General features: G+C 46.4%; 1 protein-coding gene across 1 annotated transcript in view; it reads right to left on the minus strand.

Annotated features, from left to right (window-relative positions):
* Positions 1-1,514: 1,514 nt before the first annotated feature.
* LOC129854147 (A disintegrin and metalloproteinase with thrombospondin motifs 18-like) overlaps positions 1,515-22,765 on the minus strand; it is a 46,725-nt gene continuing 25,474 nt past the window's right edge. The window contains exons 13-23 of the mRNA XM_055920904.1: positions 21,434-21,606; positions 19,748-19,878; positions 19,495-19,618; positions 18,493-18,737; positions 14,532-14,652; positions 13,879-14,005; positions 6,664-6,868; positions 5,660-5,854; positions 5,034-5,267; positions 4,392-4,578; positions 1,515-4,288 (exon numbers count right to left, since the gene is read on the minus strand). Coding sequence (XP_055776879.1) covers positions 4,170-4,288; positions 4,392-4,578; positions 5,034-5,267; positions 5,660-5,854; positions 6,664-6,868; positions 13,879-14,005; positions 14,532-14,652; positions 18,493-18,737; positions 19,495-19,618; positions 19,748-19,878; positions 21,434-21,606 — 1,861 coding nt within the window. The 3' untranslated portion in view covers positions 1,515-4,169. The remainder of the gene's footprint in view (positions 4,289-4,391; positions 4,579-5,033; positions 5,268-5,659; positions 5,855-6,663; positions 6,869-13,878; positions 14,006-14,531; positions 14,653-18,492; positions 18,738-19,494; positions 19,619-19,747; positions 19,879-21,433; positions 21,607-22,765) is intronic.

Consider the following 22,765-nt stretch of genomic DNA (forward strand, 5'->3'; position numbering starts at 1 on the left):
TCTCATAGCCCTGTCTTGCTGTGCTCAATGCAGCGAGATGCTCTAATACCACTGGATCCCCTATGAGAGCACTAAAGCATAGGTGTCACTCCACAAACCGAGTAGTGTTTCAGACAGGGGGGGTTAATGCTGCGAGTCAACCTCTACAAAGTTGGGAAGGTTTAGGAGTCAGGGCTCAGGGCTGGATTTGGAGTGTACTAGGGAGGTTGGGGGTGAAAGGCTAGAGGGGGTTGAGGGGGGTTTGTGCTGGCTTCTGATTCAGTCGATGTGATGGCAACATAACGGCGAGTGAGAAGCTGTCAATTCCTTTGAGATGGTAATCCGAGAGATTTTTGCCAGTGATAAATGGGGCGAAGGAACCTGCCATCTTTAAATTACAGAGAAAAATGGGCAACTTCACCTGACAGCAACAAATGAGGCGTGTGCCTGGGCTCCTGCACAATCACACAGATCTAAACCCACCTGATGCCCTAATCCCCCTGATATAACCCCACTGGGTGTGCGTGTGCGTGCGTGTGTGCGTGCGTGCGTGCGTGCGCACACACAAGTACATGCTCAGTGAACTCTGTCTGACATTGTAGTGGTGATGAGAGAGGTGGCATTGACATATGACAGTTCTCACTTCGATTGAAGTCTGCCCTTAGCCCGAGCGCTGGGAGACATAGAGAGATCACTCTCGCACAGAAAAGGAGACGCTTACGGACAGACCTCTGTTCAAATGTGATTAGAATGAGTGTCAGAAGTGCGCAGCTCTCCAAAGGTTCACCTCACAGGGAGGATCAGAGGTGACTGCCTGAGTGCGGCTGAAGGATCCTGGAGTGCGGGGGTTACCACCAAGTTACAACTTAGCTGGAGTTGGTCAGATGGCAACTTGTGCTTCACTGCCTTGAGAAACACCCACGACAACTAACTCAATGCTCAGTTTGAAGGAAAGCAAAAGACTGTCGTCTTCCAGCTTCAAATCAAAACACAGAAACAGTGACAGACCCATTTGGATGCTGACAGAGGATATACAGAGATACAGTACCATGTTCTTTGGAATGAATCATCTCTACAGTGTATTTCTAAATAAATGAGCTGAAGCAGATAATGAGGAGAAATAACCAAAGGGTGCGCTGTAACGATGTGACATGTCTGTATGTGAGTGTTTGGGGAGGATGGAGATGACAGAGAGCGGGCTGGTGATCATGGAGGAAACAAAGGGGGCTGTTATGCACAGGAACATGACAAGGCATACATCCTCCCATGAACTAAGGAAAGAATATAGCTGAAAAACCTCCACCTCCCAGCCCCATCACTACCCCTGAAAATGTACAAAATGGCTGCATTGATCCGCTAGGTGTTTATAATTCACCCTGCCATGCCTGCCTCTCAGTAGGATAGTAAGCGTGCAGTGGAAATGATGGGGGATTCCTGCCGTCATGATTCAGGTTAGATTGAGAGAAACGTGTTGATTAAACCCAATCATCCCTCCCGCCGAGTGTGGCACAAAAGTATTAGGAGCATCGGAGAAGTAGGGGAAATAAATTTTGTCATAGTTTTATTATAAAACTTTGAGAAAAAGTATTAAATATTACACTGATCATGCTCTATATTACAAGCAGCTCCCCTCTCAATCAAAAGTGTTCAGTATCTCAGATCCAATGAAACAGTAATAAATTACACACTTTTCCTGTCTTTACAGGTGAAAAGACAATAGAGTATACAACAACTGTACAGGACATAGAAAATAACACGAACAACACATATAGAAATATGAATGATGCAAGGCTGATGAAAAACACACGTAAAATCAAATATCCCCCACTCCCATGTCCTCCTACAGTCCAATGTGACATTTGAAAGTCTATTTGAGAGCATTAGTTCAGCACAATAAACTGGAGATAATTCACACAGACAATTCACAGGGACCGGAAACTAATTGAGTGGTTTTATAATACAGAGAGAGTACCATCCCTGGTGGAAACTAGTTCATAACCAATATAACAAACAAACAAAAACATGAAATGACCATGCGAGTATAGCAAGAAGGGGAGAAGGAACAGTCAACAGTCCATCTTGACCCTTTGTGAGTGTAGGTTGCAGAGATGGTGTTCAGGCCTGGTGAAGCCAGGGGAGGAAGCTGTGGTATTGGAAGGAATGGTAGCCTCCCATGATAATGACAGTGTTAGCCGTGAGCAGGCCAGACCAAAGACCGAGAGAGCCATCGCTCAGGAATGTCCTTCACGATCATATCAGTCTTTCTCTCTCTGTCCCTCTACACTCTCCATTCCAAGCCACTGATGGAGAGCAGGCTGAGGAGGAGGAAAAACAACTCCGTGGTCACAGAGCCTCTGACCAGACCGGACATCTCTCTCTGTATGGGGCCATCCCTCTCTGGGGAGCAGGGGGAGACGTAGGATCTTCATGATTTACAGCAAACGACATCCTATACTCTAGCCATGCTCTTCCTGTTTCTCTCCCTGCTGGCTGGAAGTAGGTTGCCTTTGCTGTCTGTACAATTGGCTATCCCATTACCTTCCACATGGCCAATAGTGCAAAAATGGGATTTACCATCATGTAGCTGCGATCTACAGTACTTCATAGCACTGACTGATGCTAAAAATGAAGGTGGGGGTCACGAGAGAGGGAGCGGGGGAGTGGAGGGACGCTGGCATTTTCTCAAACAAACCAAACAGAGCTGGTCTGGATGGTGAGAGCAGGGGCAGAGTAAACAGAGGGAAGAATGCAGCTGCCCCCTTTAGAGGCCTTTGTTGGTCTGCTCTGCTCCCCCCTAAAGTCGGTCTGCTCCCACCACGCCAGGCTCTGTGACTGATTAGCATTCTGAAAAAGTATGTCGAGAGCAAGTGACAACCTCAACCCTGGCTACCCCTTCCTCCCTCCCAACTATGCCGCCAACTCTCGCCTACCACTTCTCTCCACATCTCCCACCTGGCCAGGCAGAGGAAATAAAGCCTCTTCTCTGACCCGGCCCCATCCGCAGCTCCCTTTACTAGCCTGCAGACATTGATTTTCATTAATGAGTGGTGGAAGTCTGGGGGATCCTCTGTGGCTATACCCAGCGCTAGTTAATGATTTGGCATCATATCTATCCGGTGTGAGAGGACCTAGGTTCCGTGCTGCTGGTCCAATAGACAGAGCGTGTTTCCTTATCAATATGATGGATGGGGAAAGAACGTACGGTTTCACGACGGCAGTCAGAATTGCACCAATATTTTCACAAGAAAGGGAAGGGGGGATACCTAGACAGTTTGTACAACTGAATGCATACAACCGCATTTAACCCAAGCCCTGTGAATCAGAGTGGTGTGAGAGACTGCCTTAATCAACGTCCACGTGAACGGCGCCCGAGGAACAGTGGGTTAACTGCCTTGCTCAGGACACTTGGAGCATACATTAAAATGACAATATGGGTAAACAAATGTTATTTTCTCATACACAAATATGCATGTATTCACAACATGAAGATGTATGGAATGTACACATGTACTGTAAGTACTGTATCTTGTTACACAATAAAGCACTAATCATGGACCATGAGAGATAGAGGGACCAGGCCTGATAAGTGCATTTGGGAGTTGTGATCAACTTCAAAATGTCTTTTAAAGTTTTACATGTATAATGTGCTGAGTTTCTGTGATAGGTAGCCTGCTACGTGTAAAGAGCTTGAAACATGGAGCACACGCAGCACACAAAGCCCATGGTACACCTGACAAATGCTAAATAACATGTGTGCCATAATAATTTAAAATGTCGTCTGAAACCAGATGCCAAAACACGAGTGAGCTAAAATGCAGACATTCTCAGAGCTCTCTTGATGGCGTTGAGTTAGACGTTGACAATATCACGACATACAATACATATATTTACACAGAGACTGTCCTGCAATGATCTGTTGCACTGTATTTCCAGTTATGAGATGCTGCTTTCACATGAATGTCTTTGCCCACATTGCCATCTTTAACACGATGTATCCAGAAAGATGGAGATGATTCTCTTTTATTTTGCTAATCACTGTTAGTCAAGTACTCCAGGAACAGAGACTGCACCTCAGTTCTCTTGTGCATTATGGCCCAAAAATGTATTTTCAACCACAGCAACCTTTAGAGTTGTAGCGCATATTAAGCAATTTGCAGCTAGAGGCTCATGGGAAAAGGAGTCCTCCGAACTTATGGCTTTTTGCCACTGCAGGACTTGCAGCACTGATGTCCGTAGAACTTGTGATTGCACACACTGTGCTGAGGAACCAGGTGACACCAGCTGAAGAAGTCAACACAAGACTGTTCGTCTGATGGAGAGAAGATCAGGGGGATAGTGTTGATAAACGCGCGCCAACAAAAGTGTCAGACAGAACTTTACGATAGTTTCTATGAGTTGTTGAAGTAGTTCACCTTTGAGGGTTGTCCCAGGAGCAGGAACGTGTGCAGGTACGTGAACAGGAGGAGCAGGACAGAAGTGTGTGTTGCAGGCCCGGGATGTTATGGGTCTCTGGGGGTTCAGGCATCCAGCTGCAGGACGTCCCTGTCTCAGACACTGGATAGAACGGGACTGTACCCCTCCCCCACAGGATACAGAACACTGAGAGAGAGAGAGAGAGAGAGAGAGAGAGAGAGAGAGAGAGAGAGAGAGAGAGAGAGAGAGAGAGAGAGAGAGAGATAGAGAGAGAGAGAGAGAGAGAGAGAGAGAGAGAGGTGTTGAAGATCGTACATAGAATAGATTACGAATGCATACACCATGTCCATTACCTCCAAGCTATGTCTAGGGAGAGGAGAGAGAGCCTACGTGCATACAGTCATCACAGGCCCCCTGATCAAGGAGAAGTCAGATGTCAGACTGCAAGAGGTTGCCTTGGTAGATACTACATACATATACATGAATGCCACCCCCTTTGGGCCTGACAACAGAGAGATAGAGAGCAAGAGTCGAGAGTCGAGAGAGAGAGGGGATGTTTCACTAAATCCACATCCATTCAACATGAATCCCCATCATGTCTGGGAGAACAGGCAGGGTGGATGGAGAGTTGATATGCATACCTGCTGCCAAGGAGAAGAGTACCAGCCCAGGACCACAGCACTGGCTGTCCTTCCTGGGACGACAGGTCGAGGCTCTGGGCACGGCCCCATGCTGCAGGTCTGCTGGAGCTCCCCAGAGGGTTTGGGAAGGTTCCTGCACCTTCTCATAGGGAACTCTGTGTAGCCCCCCTGAGAATCCCTCTCCCTACAACGCAGCTCTCTGCTTCTGACACCTGGGCCACAGGATGTGGAGCACTGCGGAGAGAACGGCCAGAGGAGGCACCATTAGCAAAAAGAGAACGGAGAGAATAAGACAATGTGAGAATCCTCAGAGAGAAATACAGCTGGTCCCCCAGTGGAGAGAACAAGACAAGGTCAGCCCGCATCGCCATAGCAACAGTGCTCAACTTATAAAGTGAATGTCTGAAATGTTTGCCTTTGGTATTCAGGCTATTTGCTTTGTTTTGACGAGGGGACACAGCATCAGCACTCTGGATGTGTATGTTTGTCACATAATGCATTTCTGTCTAGACAATTTTCAGTGTATGTATGGGTTTCTTTGTGCGTCGGTGTGTACAAGGTTATACAAGGTATGTGTGGGTGTGTTTGTACAACATGTGCGTCTGTCTGTCTCCGTGAGTCCCTACCTCGCCCCAGGGTGTTGTGAACCACTGCAGCCGGTCATTCTTGGGGCAGCGGCGCACCACGCAGGTCTCCTGGCCCTTGGGTTTGTGGTGTGGCTTACACATACTGTCCGGCACCACCACAGCCTTTGCTCCGGGGTCAGTGCTTCTGCAGAACACGCCGCGCTTCCTCATCCCACGCCCACACGACTTGGAACACTGAGAGGAGAGCAGAGGAACAGAGGGTCTGGTGAACTCAGCCTGAACTCATACTGGGAGGCATGCTCAGAATTGCGTCTGAACCCTGTGAAGGATGCAGTCAATAAGGGATGTAGTCAGTGCACTAAATCACTCTGGGCTCTCTCTGCAAAGAGACACACTCAACTTGAGATAGCCTGAGAACTCTGAAAGACAGTATAACCTACTGTAACAGTGTAGGCCGGGTATGTTTGAAGTATTGAATAAGACGTGAAAAGACCTGGAATTAAAGTCATTTTATTTGTATCATATACTGTGCACTGCTTAATAAAAGCATATATATTTATATATATATCAGATAATGCAGTAAAGAGAGACGTCCCTCCAGGTATCTGCGGTATCACTGACAGACAGGCTTTTATAGAAACAGCAGGTGGAGATCCCAGTCACTACTGACTAAGATGGAGAACACTGTCACTGATCATGACTAGGTATCATAGCCTCTATAAATCTGGCCATGTCAGTTTTGCCTAGCCAACTCAATTGAGGAACTCACAATAATGGCGTGTGATTAATGATGATAATATGATTGAAATAGTTCTCTGCAGTCTGTGTCCTGTTCTCAGGCCAGTGAGTACGCAATTAACCATGTGTCCAGCAGAGGGCAGAGAAGTGTTTTCCCCATTAGGCCACCACAGACATTTGCTAATTAATTGCAGTGCTAGCTGACACAACAAGTCTTATAGAATCAAATTTTCAAAAGATTTCCAAAACGCCGTTTTTCAAAATATAATAGGCAGTATATGGGCATGTCGCGCAGTGTGGCCTACCTGTGACCAGGCTCCAGAGCTCCACTCAGGTGGGCAAGCCTGGGTGTGGCAGGGCTGCACCTGGGCTGGGGTGATGACCGGGCACAGGGAGTGAGCCACCACCTCCTCCCGCTGGTACGTCACCTTACGTAAGCACTGGATGTGACGTGTTTGTTGCCCGCCCCCACAGGACCGACTACAGGGCCCCCAGTCCCCTGTCGTCCAGCTGAGGAGAGAAATGGAAAGAGATGTGTCAGCCCAAGTACCAAACTAACAAAACGCTCCTCGAAAAAGAGTCACTGAATTATGAGAAACAGAAAGGCGGTATAGCTCTTAGAATGACTCATAAACCTGCACATAATCTCACAGTCACAAACACACACGCAGAATAACTGCTGTACTCAGCACAGTCAGCAGGGAACCTATCCAAACAGATGATTCGGGTGTATACTTTCCCCTCCTAGCCTCTGTCATAAGCGTGTCAACCACATCCCTAATCCCGGCAAGGAACCACAGATTTCCTAAATCTGTATAATTTATTTTGGGTCTAAATACACCCATCACCCATCACCTGTGCCCACAGGAAGGACAGAGACACACGCACACACAGGCCTATACACACACAAATATACTGTATAGCACATGTGCTCTACAAGCATCAGTACCCACCTCTGCACGCAGCACACACATGAGAATCTAAACATAAACAGTACATCACTGGGGCCGATCTCCCAGCCATCCACAACCTCTATACCAGGCGATGTCAGAGGAATGCCCTAAAAATGGTCAAAGACTCCAGCCACCCAAGTCATAGGCTGTTCTCTCTGCTACCGCACGGCAAGCGGTACCAATACACCAAGTCCGGAACCAACAGGACCCTGAACAGCTTCTACCCCCAAGCCATAAGACTGCTAAATAGCTAGCCAAATAGCTACCCGGATTATCTGCATTGACAATTTTTGCACAAACTTTTTTTTACTCATCACATACGCTGCTACTACTGTTTACTATGTGTCACTTTATTCCTAGTACATATCTACCTCAATTACCTTGTTACTATCGACTCAGTACTGGTACCCCGTGTACACTACCGGTCAAAAGTTTTAGAACACCTACTCATTCAAGGGTTTTTCTTAATTTTTTACTATTTTCTACATTGTAGAGTAATAGTGAAGACATCAAAACTATGAAATAACACATATGGAATCATGTAGCAAAAAAAATTTAAAAATCTTGAATGGGTAGGTGTTCTAAAACTTTTGACCGGTGGTGTACAGTTGAAGTCGGAAGTTTACATACACTCAGGTTGGAGTCATTCAAACTAGTTTTTCAACCACTCCACAAATGTCTTGTTAACAAACTATAGTTTTGGCAAGTCGCCGGACTACTAGCTGCCACCGATCCCTTTCCCTTTTCTGTTTGTTTTGTCTGTTTAGTTTCACCTGTTCCTTGTTGAGGTTGATTAGTTGGGCTATTTAAGCCGCTAGGCCCGCCTGCTCTTTGTGTGGGCTTAACTATTTTTCCCACTGTGTTACTGTGTGGCAGTATGTATTGGTTTGGGCATTTTGTTATTGTGCGCCCAGTATTCTAGGTGAGCGCTATTTTCTCCCTGTGCGTAATAAACGCTATCCTGAACTTTCTGCCTCCTGCGCCTGACTCCGCACCCACTACGCCCAGATCGTTACAACTTTGTGCATGACACAAGTAATTTTTCCAACAATTGTTTACAGACAGATTATTTCACTTATAATACACTGTATCACAATTCCAGAGGGTCAGAAGTTTACATACACTAAGTTGACCGTGCCTTTAAACAGCTTGGAAAATTCCAGAACATTATGTAATGGCTTTAGCAGCTTCTGATAGGCTAATTGACATAATTTGAATCAATTGGAGGTGTACCTGTGGATGTATTTCAAGCCCTACCTTCAAACAGTGCCTCTTTGCTTGACATCATGGGAAAATCTAAATAAATCAGCCAAGACCTCAGAAAAGAAATGGTAGACCTCCACAAGTCTGGTTCATCCTTGGGAGCAATTTCCAAATGCCTGAAGGTACCACGTTCATCTGTACAAACAATAGTTTGCAAGTATAAACACCATGGGACCACGCAGCCGTCATACCGCTCAGGAAGGAGATGTGTTCTGTCTCCTAGAGATGAACGTACTTTGGTGAGAAAAGTTCAAATCAATCCCAGAACAACAGCAAAGGACCTTGTGAAGATGCTGGAGGAAACAGGTACAAAAGTATCTATATCCACAGTAAAACGAGTCCAATATCATCAAAACCTGAAAGGCCACTCAGCAAGGAAGACGCCACTGCTTCTAAACCGCCATAAAAAAGCCAGACTACGGTTTGCAACTGCACATGGGGACAAAGATCATACTTTTTTAGAGAAATGTCCTCTGGTCTGATGAAACAAAAATAGAACTGTTTGGCCATAATGACCATCATTATGTTTGGAGGAAAGAGGTGGAGGCTTGCAAGCCGAAGATCACCATCCCAACCCTGAAGCACGGGGGGTACACTGGGTACATGTGGGTACACTGAAGCAACATCTCAAGACATCAGTCAGGAAGTTAAAGCTTGGTCGCAAATGGGTCTTCCAAATGGACAATGACCCCAAGCATACTTCCAAAGTTGTGGCAAAATGGCTTAAGGACAACAGTCAAGGTACTGGAGTGGCCATCACAAAGCACAGACCTTAATCCTATAGAACATTTGTGGGCAGAACTGAAAAAGCGTGTGCGAGGAAGGAGGCCTACAAACCTGACTCAGTTACACCAGCTCTGTCAGGAGGAATGGGACAAAATTCCCCCAACTTATTGTGGGAAGCTTGTGGAACGCTGCCCGAAACGTTTGACCCAAGTTAAACAATTTAAAGGCAATGCTACCAAAAACTAATTGAGTGTATGTAGACTTCTGGCCTACTGGGAATGTGATGAAATAAATAAAAGCTGAAATAAATCATTTTCTCTACTATTATTCGGACATTTCACATTCTTAAAATATAGTGGTGATCCTAACTGACCTAAAACAGGGAATTTTTACGAGGATCAAATGTCAGGAATTGTGAAAAACTGAGTTTAAATGTATTTGGCTAAGGTGTATGTAAACTTCTGACTTCAACTGTATATAGCCAAGTTGTAACTAATTGTGTATCTATTATTACTTATATTATTATGTGTTTTACTTTTCTATTATTTCTCTATTTTCTCTCTCTGCTCCCGAGTGGCACAATGGTCTAAGGCACTGTATCTCAGTGCTAGAGGCATCACTACAGACCCTTGTTCAACCCTGTATCACAACCGGCCGTGATCGGGCGTCCCATAGGGCGGCGCACAATTGGCCCAACGTCGTCCGGGAGCGTCGTCCGGGTTAGGGGAGGGTTTGGCCGGGGTAGGCCATCATTGTAAATAAGAATTTGTTTTAACTGACTTGCCTAGTTAAATAAAGATTTAATAAAACAAATAAAAGATTTGTTGGGAAGAACCGTAAGTAAGCATTTCACTGTAAATCCACTTCTTTTTTTTTTACAAGTATGTGATTAATAAAATATTGGTTTGATTTGTATACAACATACTAAAACAGTGCAAGGTTTCCACCATACAGTATAAGGCTAACCTTATACAACCGACTCTCACCTTCAGTTAACCCCATAGCTCCCCTCAGAGCTCCCCTTAGCCCAACTCTCCTCTCCCCTGGCCTGGTCTGGTCTGGCTGTAGGGAGGGACAGGATCCTACACTCAGCGTCTCCACTAGTTGTGGTCTTCTGGTATCTGTGGATCATTCTCAGCCTCTGATGAAAGCCGCCAGCCTCTAAAATAGACTGTCTTGGCATTTTGGGCGTAGGGAGATTAGCGCAAATGACTGCTCCGACTACCACATGACCAGGGGCATGGAGGACGGACAGCTGACTCAGTCGAGTTCTGAGGCTCCGCTGCCGACCAGCCACTCCTACTGCCCATCTGTCAGACCTTTCATTTCCCTTCAAACCCATCTCTGATAAATGAGGGAGAAGGCTAAACTGCAATTTTGAGGGGAGAAACACGACCCGTCTAGCAAAACACCGGTTCAGATTTCGCTTCTCTCTTTTTTCACTGCCATATAAATAACAATATGTCATTGGAATGAGGTTGAACTACTGTGCTTCACTGCAAACCAATGTTGGCTTAGCTGTAATTTGTATTTCTGGAATCTTTCAATAACTCCCATATTTCCAGCCATACAATTTAACTTGAAAAATGCAGGGAATATTGAGAAATACTGGATGGCTTTACATTCATGCAGTGGTCACATTTTACTGTCATGGTACGGGCTGCATTTCACTGGCAAACGTTGACTTTCCATCTGATGCACAACCTGTTACTATACTAACAATCTATTCAAGTGTAAAGTAGCAGTTGCACAGCAACCAACAGCACTTCAGGTTAGAACTTCAAGCACCACTCTAAAACAGCAGCCTCTCCGAGCACCTCCTCCTACTCCCTGCTCTGGGCCTGCCTGCTGATGTCTCCCTGTTTCTCCAGTAGTTTGGTGCACGTGCCTCAACTACCCAGGAAGAGCCAGATAAGTAACTCTGCAGCTGCAGCCTGCCTACAGGAATCTTCTTCGGAGCACTAAATAATCTATAAACTAAATAAATAATCATGTCAAATGAATAAAAAGGAAGTAAAAGTAACATTGGGAGACAGACAGAAGAGAGGAGAGAGAGAGAGTAGAAACGGATGCACCAGGGGAACTGCAAAACTCTTTAAGGCATTAACATTGATCTTTCCGGTGACATCCTGGGCTGGCAGATAACGTTGGCTCCTAGCGGGCCTCGTGGTGTTTGATCTCGCCATACCCCACACTGCACAGTGACTGCTTGCAAGCAAGTGGCCCTTGCAGGCAAGCCTGCATTGTCTGGTTGAGGCTGGGGCTCTAGACCGGTGCTAAGGCTGGAGTTGGCGCAATAGGGCTGGGACTGAGTGCTGGATTCCTGCCTGGCTAGACTGATCTGGCCCTGTGGGGATCCAGACTCTCTCTCTATAATAAAACATGGACAGACCTGTCAGCACTGCAGATAGTCGATGGAAAGAGGCCTCTTTTACGCTCCTCCTTTTCTGTTTTTGATAGCATGCCCATACAGTTTGGAAGTATTTGTAAAAGGTATCCCATAAATCCTGACACTTAATCAGCGGGAAACAGGGTCCACTGATTCAGGAGTCTGGTACTGATGAACAGGACTCTGCTCTTGGATTTATGTTGATGATATCATTCACCTGGACGGCACACTTCCTCTCCAGCTCACACGGGGGGAGGTCATTAGTGGTCTGGTCCATTTAAACCTTTCCCCTAGATAACAGATATAGTTTGACCCAGATTACAGGGAAGAAAACCCCTCTCAAATGGTGGGAGCCTCACAGAAAAACAGTGGCAGCATGTTTAAGTCGTAACTGATAGCGCCCTGGCTGGTTATTAGCCCTCTCAGAGACAGGCGGGGCAGCATAGTCTCGGGTCTTAGCCTTCTATACAGTGACGGAGCCGCCTGTGGAAATGTGACGTCGTAAAAATGTGACCGCAGCACATACCACAGAAGAAGAGAAGGTGATCTCTGTGGTATGTGCCCCTGTCACATTTTGACGACGATAGTCCCCTGAACACAGAAGAAAGTGGGTGGTTTAAGTGGTCTAGCACCAGGCCTACAAACGTGTCTCGAGAGATAATGATGTAGATTAGAATGATGTACCAACGCACTCCCCAAGATGCAACAGTACTGCGCTGACACAACAACACACACACCAAAGGCACTCGCAGACTCCCAGCAGGCTTAGAGTCGTTTCAATTACCCACTGTTATTGAACGATTTGTCAAGATTTTGACAGGGAAAGCTGCACTGGTTATTATTGTTTCTTTAAGGAAACAGTTGTATGGTCCTGATTTCCCCCTCACCCACCATCACTCATATACGCTGTACTGTAACGTGAGTGTAGGGGTGGGACATCAGACAACACAGGCAGGCGACAACAAGGAGAGGATGACAGGCGGGTGGCGAGAGAGAGAGACGTTTGCCATCTCTTTGTCAGCGTGTCATTCTCAAAGAGTCTCTCTACTGACGGGTTCATGGCTGTTCCTTTGAAGATGGAGCGTCGTAAATCGAGTCAGTCCCATAGGAGCTGAATGGATTGTCACTGGAGCAGAGCCGAAGTGATATTCATTCAATATCCCAACTTTTATTTGCAAAGTTGAGAATTGCATCCAGTGTCTGACGAAAATGGTTGGTGTCTGAAATAAATTCCCCGAATGATGAGATCAACCAAAATGTCTGAAAGGATTCCTGATGCCCAGTAAGTGTTTGGAAATTACTTTTACTGGTCTGTCGTGGTTGTAGAACATTGTTGACTATGCCAATTTAGCAGACAGTTGTTAATAATGGGCTAATAATTGAATCTGTGATCTCTGTCTGACTTTTTCTAGCATCTTCATTCTTTCTCTCCGGTGGTGAACACCACTCATTGAGGAGAAACGAGAGGCTGCGGAGGTTTTCTTCAGAGCTGTCTCTGTGCTGAACCTTATCAGTGCGAGCAGTACTCAGACGGTAAGGCAGGGTGAAACTGAGCATGAATGGGGCTGGGGCAGCTCTCTCCTGTGGCCTGGTCCAGAAGCCTTGGCTTTGAGCGGGGGCCAGTGCTGGGAAAACCAGGCCGGCCTGCCCCTGTCTGGAGGGTATGTTAATCCCGTTTGGTTTGGGAGCCGGAGCCTTGGGTAGGGAATGTACGGGACTCTCCAGCAGGACGCGACAGTGAGAGAAGGCTGAGTAGTCCCTGCCCGCAGCAAAGAGACCACACCAGCATCCCAGACCAAGCCACAGCAGCTCGCCAATGGAACTACAGCACAGACAGTAGGCTGAGGTTGTGGTATGTGTCTGTCAGAATGAGAGAGAGAGAGAGAGAGAGAGAGAGAGAGAGAGAGAGAGAGAGAGAGAGAGGAGAGAGAGAGAGAGAGAGAGAGAGAGAGAGAGAGAGAGAGAGGAGAGAGAGAGAGAGAGAGAGAGAGAGAGAGAGAGAGAGAGAGAGAGAGAGAGAGAGAGAGAGAGAGAGAGAGAGAGAGAGAGAGAGAGAGAGAGGAGAGAGAGAGAGGAGAGAGAGAGAGAGAGAGAGAGAGAGAGAGAGAGAGAGAGAGAGAGAGAGAGAGAGAGAGAGAGAGAGGGAGACAGGGAGACAGGGAGAGACTGAGAAAAAAAGGGTTAATTACTAGGCTGGGCAGGGCTGCGTGTTGCACAGGTGAGAGCTGAGCACTGGTCTGGTCTGAGGGTTGCACTGTGTCGAGTTGACTTGGGTCCGCTGATCTTGCAAACAGATGGCTTTTGTCGAGATCCGACCTGAAATTGAGAAAAAAAGAGAGAGAGAAGGAGAGCGAGGCAGACAGACATCATTCCTATCAGTTTGCCTTGTCTTTTACAACCAATGAAAAGGTCACACACAAAGCCCACACTCTTCTTCTGTCTGAGCAACGCGGGAGGGCTTGACAACTAAAGTAAAGTATGAACGAAATAGTGGCTGGGTGCAGATAGCGATCTCTGCTCTAAGCTTGTCTAGAGCTCTCTGTCTGCTCTGTCTGCTTTCACCCTCCCTACTGGGATGGAGTGAATAGAGCAAGGGAGCCGCTGATCCAGGCTCACATATGAAAACACACACACACATTCGCTGACATACATTGATGGGTGAATAGGATAGAGTACTCCGGGAGGTCTGTAAAGGACCAAGGGGAGACCGTGCAACCTTTTCACTGTCGCTTACAAAGATGCTTTTGATGAGCCAGAAAGCACTTCCTGCTAGCCCACTGCACCACAAACATACACACAAACACACACACACACTCATGGAATTCTCTCATCGTGGGCTCACCTCCAGCACACGGGGCAGAGCAGTCAGAGCGAACCACTCCCCATGTGTAGTTGGGTTTCCTCTCACTGCGGGGCAAGGTGTACTCCCACACCACACCCGGGTTCTTACCCTGCAGCAGGATCTGAGGGAGAGAGGGAGAATATGACAGTGAGGTATTGGATCCGTATTAGCACCTCCACAAGTGTGGTTAGCAGTCATTCCCCTCCCCGCCAAAATAGACAAGGCTAAGCATACCCTGAAGTGGTTCCAAGCAATGGACCATAGAGAATGATAATGAAAAACTAAGACAAGTGAAGTGGCAGGAAACTGGTGACTTGGTGACAACGGCGTTGTAGAACTTTGTGTGTTTGTGTGTGTGTGTGTGTGTGTGTGTGTGTGTGTGTGTGTGTGTGTGTGTGTGTGTGTGTGTGTGTGTGTGTGTGTGTGTGTGTGTGTGTGTGTGTGTGTGTGTGTGTGTGTGTGTGTGTGTGTGTGTGTGTGTGTGTGTGTGTGTGTGTGTGTGTGTAGCCCTTGTAAGGGTCCAACAGACAAAGCTCTGTGACTGAACTGAAAAGTGACCGCTTGGCAGACATAGATGTTGGATTAAGGAGCACAGGCTGGGGTTGCTTCTAATGGAGTGGAAAGCTCTCTCTCAAAATGAAGGGCTGCTTTGTTCCCCATAGACTTGGTCAAAACATTTTGGGGTCAATATTCAAACCGCCAAACTGAGGGATTTGTTGACAATGCCCCGCAGCAGTGACACTGACTTAATAGATTCAGGCATGCAAGCAAATAGCTAATTGTTGACCTATTACAAGCAATAGTCTCTCATATCAAACTCTAACATTTGTCCCAAAAGTTGTTGTGTATGTAAACCAGTAAGAGATACACACACACACACATGCTTCAATTACTACAGGGCGTTCAGAGTTTTACAAGCTAAATACGCTAACAGCCTCAGCTCTCACCGTAGATTATCCCTATTGTAGTCCAACTAGAGTAAAGACAGGGGGTTTACACATGGAGAAGACATCTGTACTGGGATCAGATGTCTGAAGGAAAGGTCCTCCTGTTCAATGTACTGGGATCAGATAAAATGACTGTACATCTGTCCCGTGGGCACGGTCAGTGATATGAACTTGATGTGCATCCGGATAGATGTTGAAACATGCGCTCTCCAAAGCTCAGTGAAGCAGGACATGCGAACATGAGACTGCTCTGTACTGAGTTGTACGGGCTCCAGAGGCACTCTCCAGTGAGTCCACAACAGGTAACAGAAACCAAGAACCTCGGCAGTAGGTATGGTGAGAACCGAATTGGATTTAAAGCGTTATCAGAGGAGTCGTTGCAGAGAAGGTTTAGTGGAAAGAGAAAGTGAGGTGGAAAATGTTGACTTAGCGATGAACTTAATAAAGCTTTAAGCTAACCCCCAGAGCTTCCAGGCTAAATATATTGCCCTGGACCTGTGCCATTGGACACTTTCACACTAGCCTGTCCAGGACTGGTCCAAATTTACTGCTGGCACTGCACAGCAAACACAAGCTCCAGAACGCAGCCCCAGGGGCTCCCCTGTCCATCTGGAGCCCTGACATCAGACACAACACGAGACAGCCCTCCCTAACCCTGCCTGCCTGGGATAGTCCACAGCCCTAAATGCCCTCTCCCCACCTCCACCTCCATCCAAGCCTCAACCTAATTCACTGTGCATGACTTCTCTCTGATATGCCACAGTGGTTTCAAACAGACGAGAACCCAACAATCTAACAACATCTCATTTTGCCATTCTCACATGACTAGAGTATATTCATGCCTATGAAAATAATAAGTCACACTGTGTACCAGGGTATATTATTAATTTCACTGTAGCGCTCATTAGGCTAAGGGGAAAATGATGATGTATTACAGAGTGGCAGACATGGCTACAGCTCCCCAGCATCACCTACTGCCTGCCGCCCAGGTCCACAATCCTCTGCTCTCGACTGACGTGACCGCACCAAACACTTTGCCACAAGAATGTCAATACAGAGGATAATCCCTATTCTATTTCAAATAACATCCTAGAGCTCACCATATGTTGTGTCTCGTTTCTCCCTGCCTTTTTCTTGCCATTCTCCTGTCTGATTAGACTATATGCATGAACACTGTCAGAGTTTACCCTCACCACTCTTCAACATTTGTTTTCATGAATTGTTTCTAGCCGAGTCAGGGTCTCAGAGCCATCAACATTGTTCTAGTTTTCCACGAGAGCATAAAAGATCTGCCAGGCTCAGTGGAACACAGTTTCCTTCCCCTTTCTGCTACCTTTTTCATTTGGAACGTATTTAAGTCTCTCTCTCTCTGTGCCCTGACCCTAGCTCTTCAGATCTACACAGTTCAATTACAGAATTCTTTTAATCTTTTAAACTGGGTCCCTCTCTTCTTTTTGTAATTACGGAACATACTTACAGAGATTAATGTCCTCTCATCTGCAGAACAGCAACCTGCTATTGCTAACCCTGCTACTGCTAACCGCACTAGTGGACACATGACTCTCAGGCTACATGGGAGAAACCATGTCAGTGCAGCGAGCAGCATGCTGTTACCACACTGAGAATGGAGCACTAAGCACTTTAAAGTCAATCAAATCAGGTCATTTCAACTGTGTGCGGTGATGTAAAGCTAACAAAAACATGAAGAAAAACATTTAGAAAAACGACATGGTCACATCCACTCTTTCTGCAAAATGACAAAAATTACTGAAAGGCATTCCAGGGATTTTACTATGGCATTTCTCATATATTTATAGGCGCCATTTAAACTTCAGCTCTCAGTTCACAGGTAGCCCGAGGCCGGGGGCTTTGTCCAAACTAGCTTTTACATTACGTTCACCTTGCCTTTGGTGGATAGATAACAAACCAAACTTTCCAAACTCACCTGGTTTTCCCCCTCTGTTTTTAAGAGTTCAAAGGGCATGTGAAAAAAGCTTGCCACCGTTTACATAGCTATCTGGGGAATATATCCTCTGCCTCTCAACACCCTAACTCTTAAATATACAAACTAAAGCATGAGCAACCTTGAGAGTGACTTATTCTCCAAGGACAATCAATAACACTTATTTTCATTCGACTGTCAGGAGCTTAATTTCTATTCTTTTTCGACCATCAGTTGCAGCAGTGAGTGACGACAAGTAATGGCTTGCTTTTACCTCAGAGCTTAGGCCTCTGCTCTGACAGGTAATACAAAAGAATGTGCTGGGTGTGTAAACTGTGCAGTGTCCAACCAGCTGCTATGTCTACATCCTTATTAACAACACGTTTTAAAAAGGGAAACACTAAATCATAGGATCACATACTAGAGCCTGTGACACATAAGGTGAGGTGTCCACTTTGACCTCAATGGTGAATATGGAAGCATGACGGCCCGTTTAGCCTAATTGACCACTTTTTACTCTCTCTCTCTCTCTCTCTCTCTCTCTCTCTCTCTCTCTCTCTCTCTCTCTCTCTCTCTCTCTCTCTCTCTCTCTCTCTCTCTCCCCCTCTCTCTCCCCCTCTCTCTCCCCCTCTCTCTCTCTCTCTCTCCCCCTCTCTCTCTCTCTCTCCCCCTCTCTCTCTCGGCCACCGCTTTGAATTGCTTGACACCTCTCGCTGCCACTCTATTGAAGTTAAAGCCGCTGGCCTGGTTTCACATTTTTTCTTCTTTTGCATGAAGTGACCGAATCTGGAAGTTCAAAGCGCATGGCGAGCTGTTTGAACCCCAGACCTCTTGATTATAGAGATGAAAGCCCCGACGACATCAGAATCAGGACACAATTAATCCTGAGCAGTAGCGTTACTCCCCTGCACCACTCGTTGTTGTTGGGAGTTTTCTCTTTTTTCCCGCCCACCCTGCACTACAGCCCGGCCTTGTTTTCATCTGAGTGAGCATCCGAGCCCTGTGCCAAGGCCCTGTCACCGCTAATTCGCTAACGGACGTCAGGGTAGACGGGGACGAAGGGGCAGCTTACTTCAAAGACCAGGGTCTCATTAGTGGGTCCAGCCGTGTACAGGCTCTCTGGGTGGTTGAAAGAGCGCTGATAGTCAAACACCGTCCCACCGAACTGGAACTTTCCAGGCCAGTCCACCGTCCAGTCCCCTGTCAGATAGTACTTCCTCTTCAGGGTGCGCACAGCCAGGTAGCTGGTGGAGATCTCCATCTCCTGAACACGGATGCTCCGTGCTCCAGGTGGGATGGTCACCATGGCGTAGTATTCTGAACAGGGAGAGAAAGAGCTCATTTACCTTCTGAGAGTCAGGAAATTGATTTATTAGAGATTCATATTCTTTACAACATGGCAACACTCATTACACTGTCCTGGGTATATTCAAGTATTTTATTGGGATGAATTATCATCAAGACCAAACCCAAAAGTAGATTACCAGTACAGAAAACACCTTTCAACTAACAACTTTCCCTGGTTTTAATCTTACTCTTGTACATTGTATTACACAATGTTTTATATAACATGATCATATGGTGCTGTGTTTTCAGTAAAGAGGTGAGACAGTAAGCTTAATTCACTGAGACAGCATAAACCATTGTAACTCTCTGCAGTTTACGGCTGCCCTGGTGTAACGACGCATGCAAGCTGCCACATAAATAACTTTCCACTATATTAGAAGCAACCCCAGCCTGTGCTCCATGACCCAACATCTAGGTCTGCCAAGCGGTCACTTTTTGGTTCAGTCACAGAGCTTTGTCTATTGGACCCTTAAAGGGCCACACACAGACACACATACATACACACAGACAGTGATCTGGAAAGGTTGCTCATAGCCAGTTGTGAGAGTATAGTATGAGGTCTGGAGGAAGGGACTGTCTCCCCCACAGTGGCATCTGCTAGAGAATTCATCCTGTGATGTTCCGATAACTCTGCCCCAATAACACTGTGCCAGAAATGTCCTACAACAGAGCTCCCACTCTCTCCCACTGCATCAAATTGACCCGTCAGTCTTCTTGTTTGACGTACCGTTAGCTCTGTGCTGGAGGACGTACTGTCCCCTGAAGAACTTACAGGTGGAGTTGTCCCCTCTACAAACTCCACAGGCATCCAGAGTTGCCTTAGAGGCCAGGACCTGGTCACAACCCACTGGCTACAAGATGGAAGAAACAGAAGGAACTTAGATGACACAGACGGCATCCTGAGTCCTATATCACATTCAGTAGACTTAGATGTAGTTAATGAGTTGCTGTACATCATGTTCCTCAAATCTGCACTTTACCTCACAGACTCCTTCGATGCACACGTCACCTCTGTGGTCTGAGCAGGATGTCCCATCCTTGACTTTGCTGGCCATGGCAAAGAAGAAGTCAAAGTCCTCAGCGATGCAGTACAGCTTACAGATATCCTCAGCTACAGAGGAGATAGAGACGATTTAACAGGTGTTATAAACAAGATCATGGAGGTTATTCTGCACCTGTGCATTAACCAATTCCTCCGTCCCAGGTGTGATTCTCCAGGACTACATAAAGAGCGCAAACCTCCGTATGGCCTCTCTCTGTCACTGGTACACTCCATATTACAATGTGGGGCTTGGGAAAGGCCTATGGTAATGAAGGAACCGTACTCGCCAATTGATGAGGGCAAGCTAGGAGCCAATCGATGGAGTAATGGTGAATAGTGTATTCAGGGTTCTATTGTGTTAACGATGCATGTCCACTGCAGTGCAATGTACGGACCCTCTGGGGACTGAAGGAGTAGCAGATCTCTGGCACAATTCACATACGTCAGACCTGAAAGGCTGCTACAAATGGGCCCATAAAACAGGGAATGCAGGGAGGGCAGCTTCTCCACAGATCTCACACAGAGTTCCAGACATGGGTTCCGGGTTCTACTGTACAACACACAGTCATAGTCTAATGACAGTGGTGTTACCAGGAGCATGGCAACAGCCTGGTGACACAGGGGCATCATTATCTGACCAGCTTCAGTTTTGGGACTCTGGCTATTCAGATTCTTTCCGTTTTGTCTTAATGTCAATCTCTTCCATTACAGAGAACCACTGAACGCATTCCAGAAGCATCTTATGGATTTGTATTTGACATTTAATGTTAGTAATTCACTTCCGTAGGCCAAGGCACTTGATTTCATGAAGTCTATTGGATTTGGTGCTTGGAGCCCAGTTAGACCAGGGTAAGACTGCCCTTACCTCCTGATACCTTGGCTTGTCCTCTGAAATGGTGCCACGATCAGACACTACAGGCTGCCCTGGGGGCTGGGCCTTAGGGAGTGTTCCACCACAGGGAGAGAGAGAGAGGAGGGCGGGCGGTGTGGAACCACTCTACAATCACGGAGGCGACCGTTCAACTCAGGCCCCAAGAGGCTTTTCAGGATCTGCTGCTTGCATCTTCATGAATCAGCGTCTCACTAAGGTAAACGGGGTGACAGCCAAACTCTCTCTATCGCTCTTTATCTCTCGCTCTCTCTCTCTCTCTCCCTCCCTTCTCTCTCACTCATACAGTATGTATGCTGTAGACACAGGTAAAACCTGCCTTAAGGGCTTCCTTTATAATATATTCCTTCTCCCTGAGAGAGAGCAGGTGGCTACATGTTTCCCACGTAGATTAGACTGACAGGGTATCCACAGAACTCCCAGGCATGAGTAGACTGACACATTGATATGGTGCACATGAGGCACATTTTTGGCTTCAACATTAAAATTGGTAAACAAGGTTTGTCACAAAAGATTCAAAAAGTCATCCTAATTTGAGAGTTGAAACAGGACATACCGCTCTGATCAATCTGCAATGCTAATTAAATGCACTTTTAACAAGCCTGCACTGTATAGACAAACAGCGAAACTATAACATCTGGCTGAATGAGGTGCATTCTAGATGGACTCTATTGGCTCATTCAATATTTACCCTGTTCCTAATTACAGGGGGAATTGAACAAATAGTTGCCATACCTTCCACCTTGGTGTAGGGTTTCCATTTGTAGTACCATCCCCTGAAGGGTTTGCTGTTGTACTCAGCACACTGCTGGGCACGGAAGTCCACTCCGCTGGGCTGGCACGGCTTTGTGTTACACAGCTGGTTGAGACGACTGGAGCCCTGGCAAAACTTCCCGTTGTGTTGTGGCCTAAAACAACAGACAATTAACACATGTAGACCCAACACAGATGTGGCATAGGTTAGGACAGGCATTCTCTTCGCCTCATGTTCAACACAAATTACCTCAACAGGCTAGTTGAGGTAATTTGTGCATGTAGGTAATGGTGAAGTGACTATGGACAGATAATAAACAGCGAGTAGCAGCAGTGTACAAAACCAATGGGGGGGGGGGGCGTCAATGTAAATAGTCCTGTGGCTTGAGAAGGGACTCAAGCCAACATTTCTAGGGCCCTGTTTCGACAGTTTCAAAGCAGAATGAAATAAATCACATTTAAGACAAACTATACAATGACAGCCTCAAAACAACACTACTACTCAGGTTAATGGGGTTTCATCCAGGTTCCCAACCACTCCTGTGAAGACAGCAGCCACAAGTATCTCCAGTCAGCCACATTAATAGAAAAGGCCTTCTGTTCTTAGGAACAACCTACCAGTGGATGCTGTTGAGGGGAGGACGGCGCATTAATAATGGCTGGAACGAAGCGAATTGAATGTCATCAAACACATGGAAACCAGGTGTATTTGATACCATTCCACTCATTCCCCTCCAGCCATTACCATAAGCCCGCCCTCCCCAATTACGGTGCCACCAACCCCCTGTGGAACCTACTCACACTGTTTCCCTGTTGTGAGCCTGATAGGCTGTTTTAAAGTGGAGCGGTGCACTTCTTGGGCAGGCTTCCACTGCCTAACCTCAAAGCAAATGAATCTCCGTTAGGCTCTTCCTGCTGGAGCAGAGCCAGCATTCACTTACAGCTAAGTGAATGTGTGGATGTTGGTGTTTGTGTGTGTGCTTGCGCGTTCACACATGGGGAACAGTGTGTTGTTAAATGAGAAGGAAAGTCTTCCATGATTCATTCAAGTAGCTGAGGAATAAGTCTTCATTTCAAACGCCCTGGGTAGATGTGTGTGCATTAGTAGACAGTCTGTGTTAAAATGCCAACCAAAATAGAAACAAATAAACACAACAATTGGCATAGTCACCCAGACAAGCACTGGGAAATATTATTGGATTTCATTGCCAAGATCAAATATGTAAGCTAACACAACAACATCAGCCCAGACACTGAACAGCAAAGCAAAAGACAATTTAAAAAAACACTATTTTTGGTAAAGCATAAAACCTC

The sequence above is a fragment of the Salvelinus fontinalis genome, chromosome 4 (assembly GCF_029448725.1).
Source record: "Salvelinus fontinalis isolate EN_2023a chromosome 4, ASM2944872v1, whole genome shotgun sequence".
NCBI classification, from domain to species: Eukaryota; Metazoa; Chordata; class Actinopteri; order Salmoniformes; family Salmonidae; genus Salvelinus; species Salvelinus fontinalis.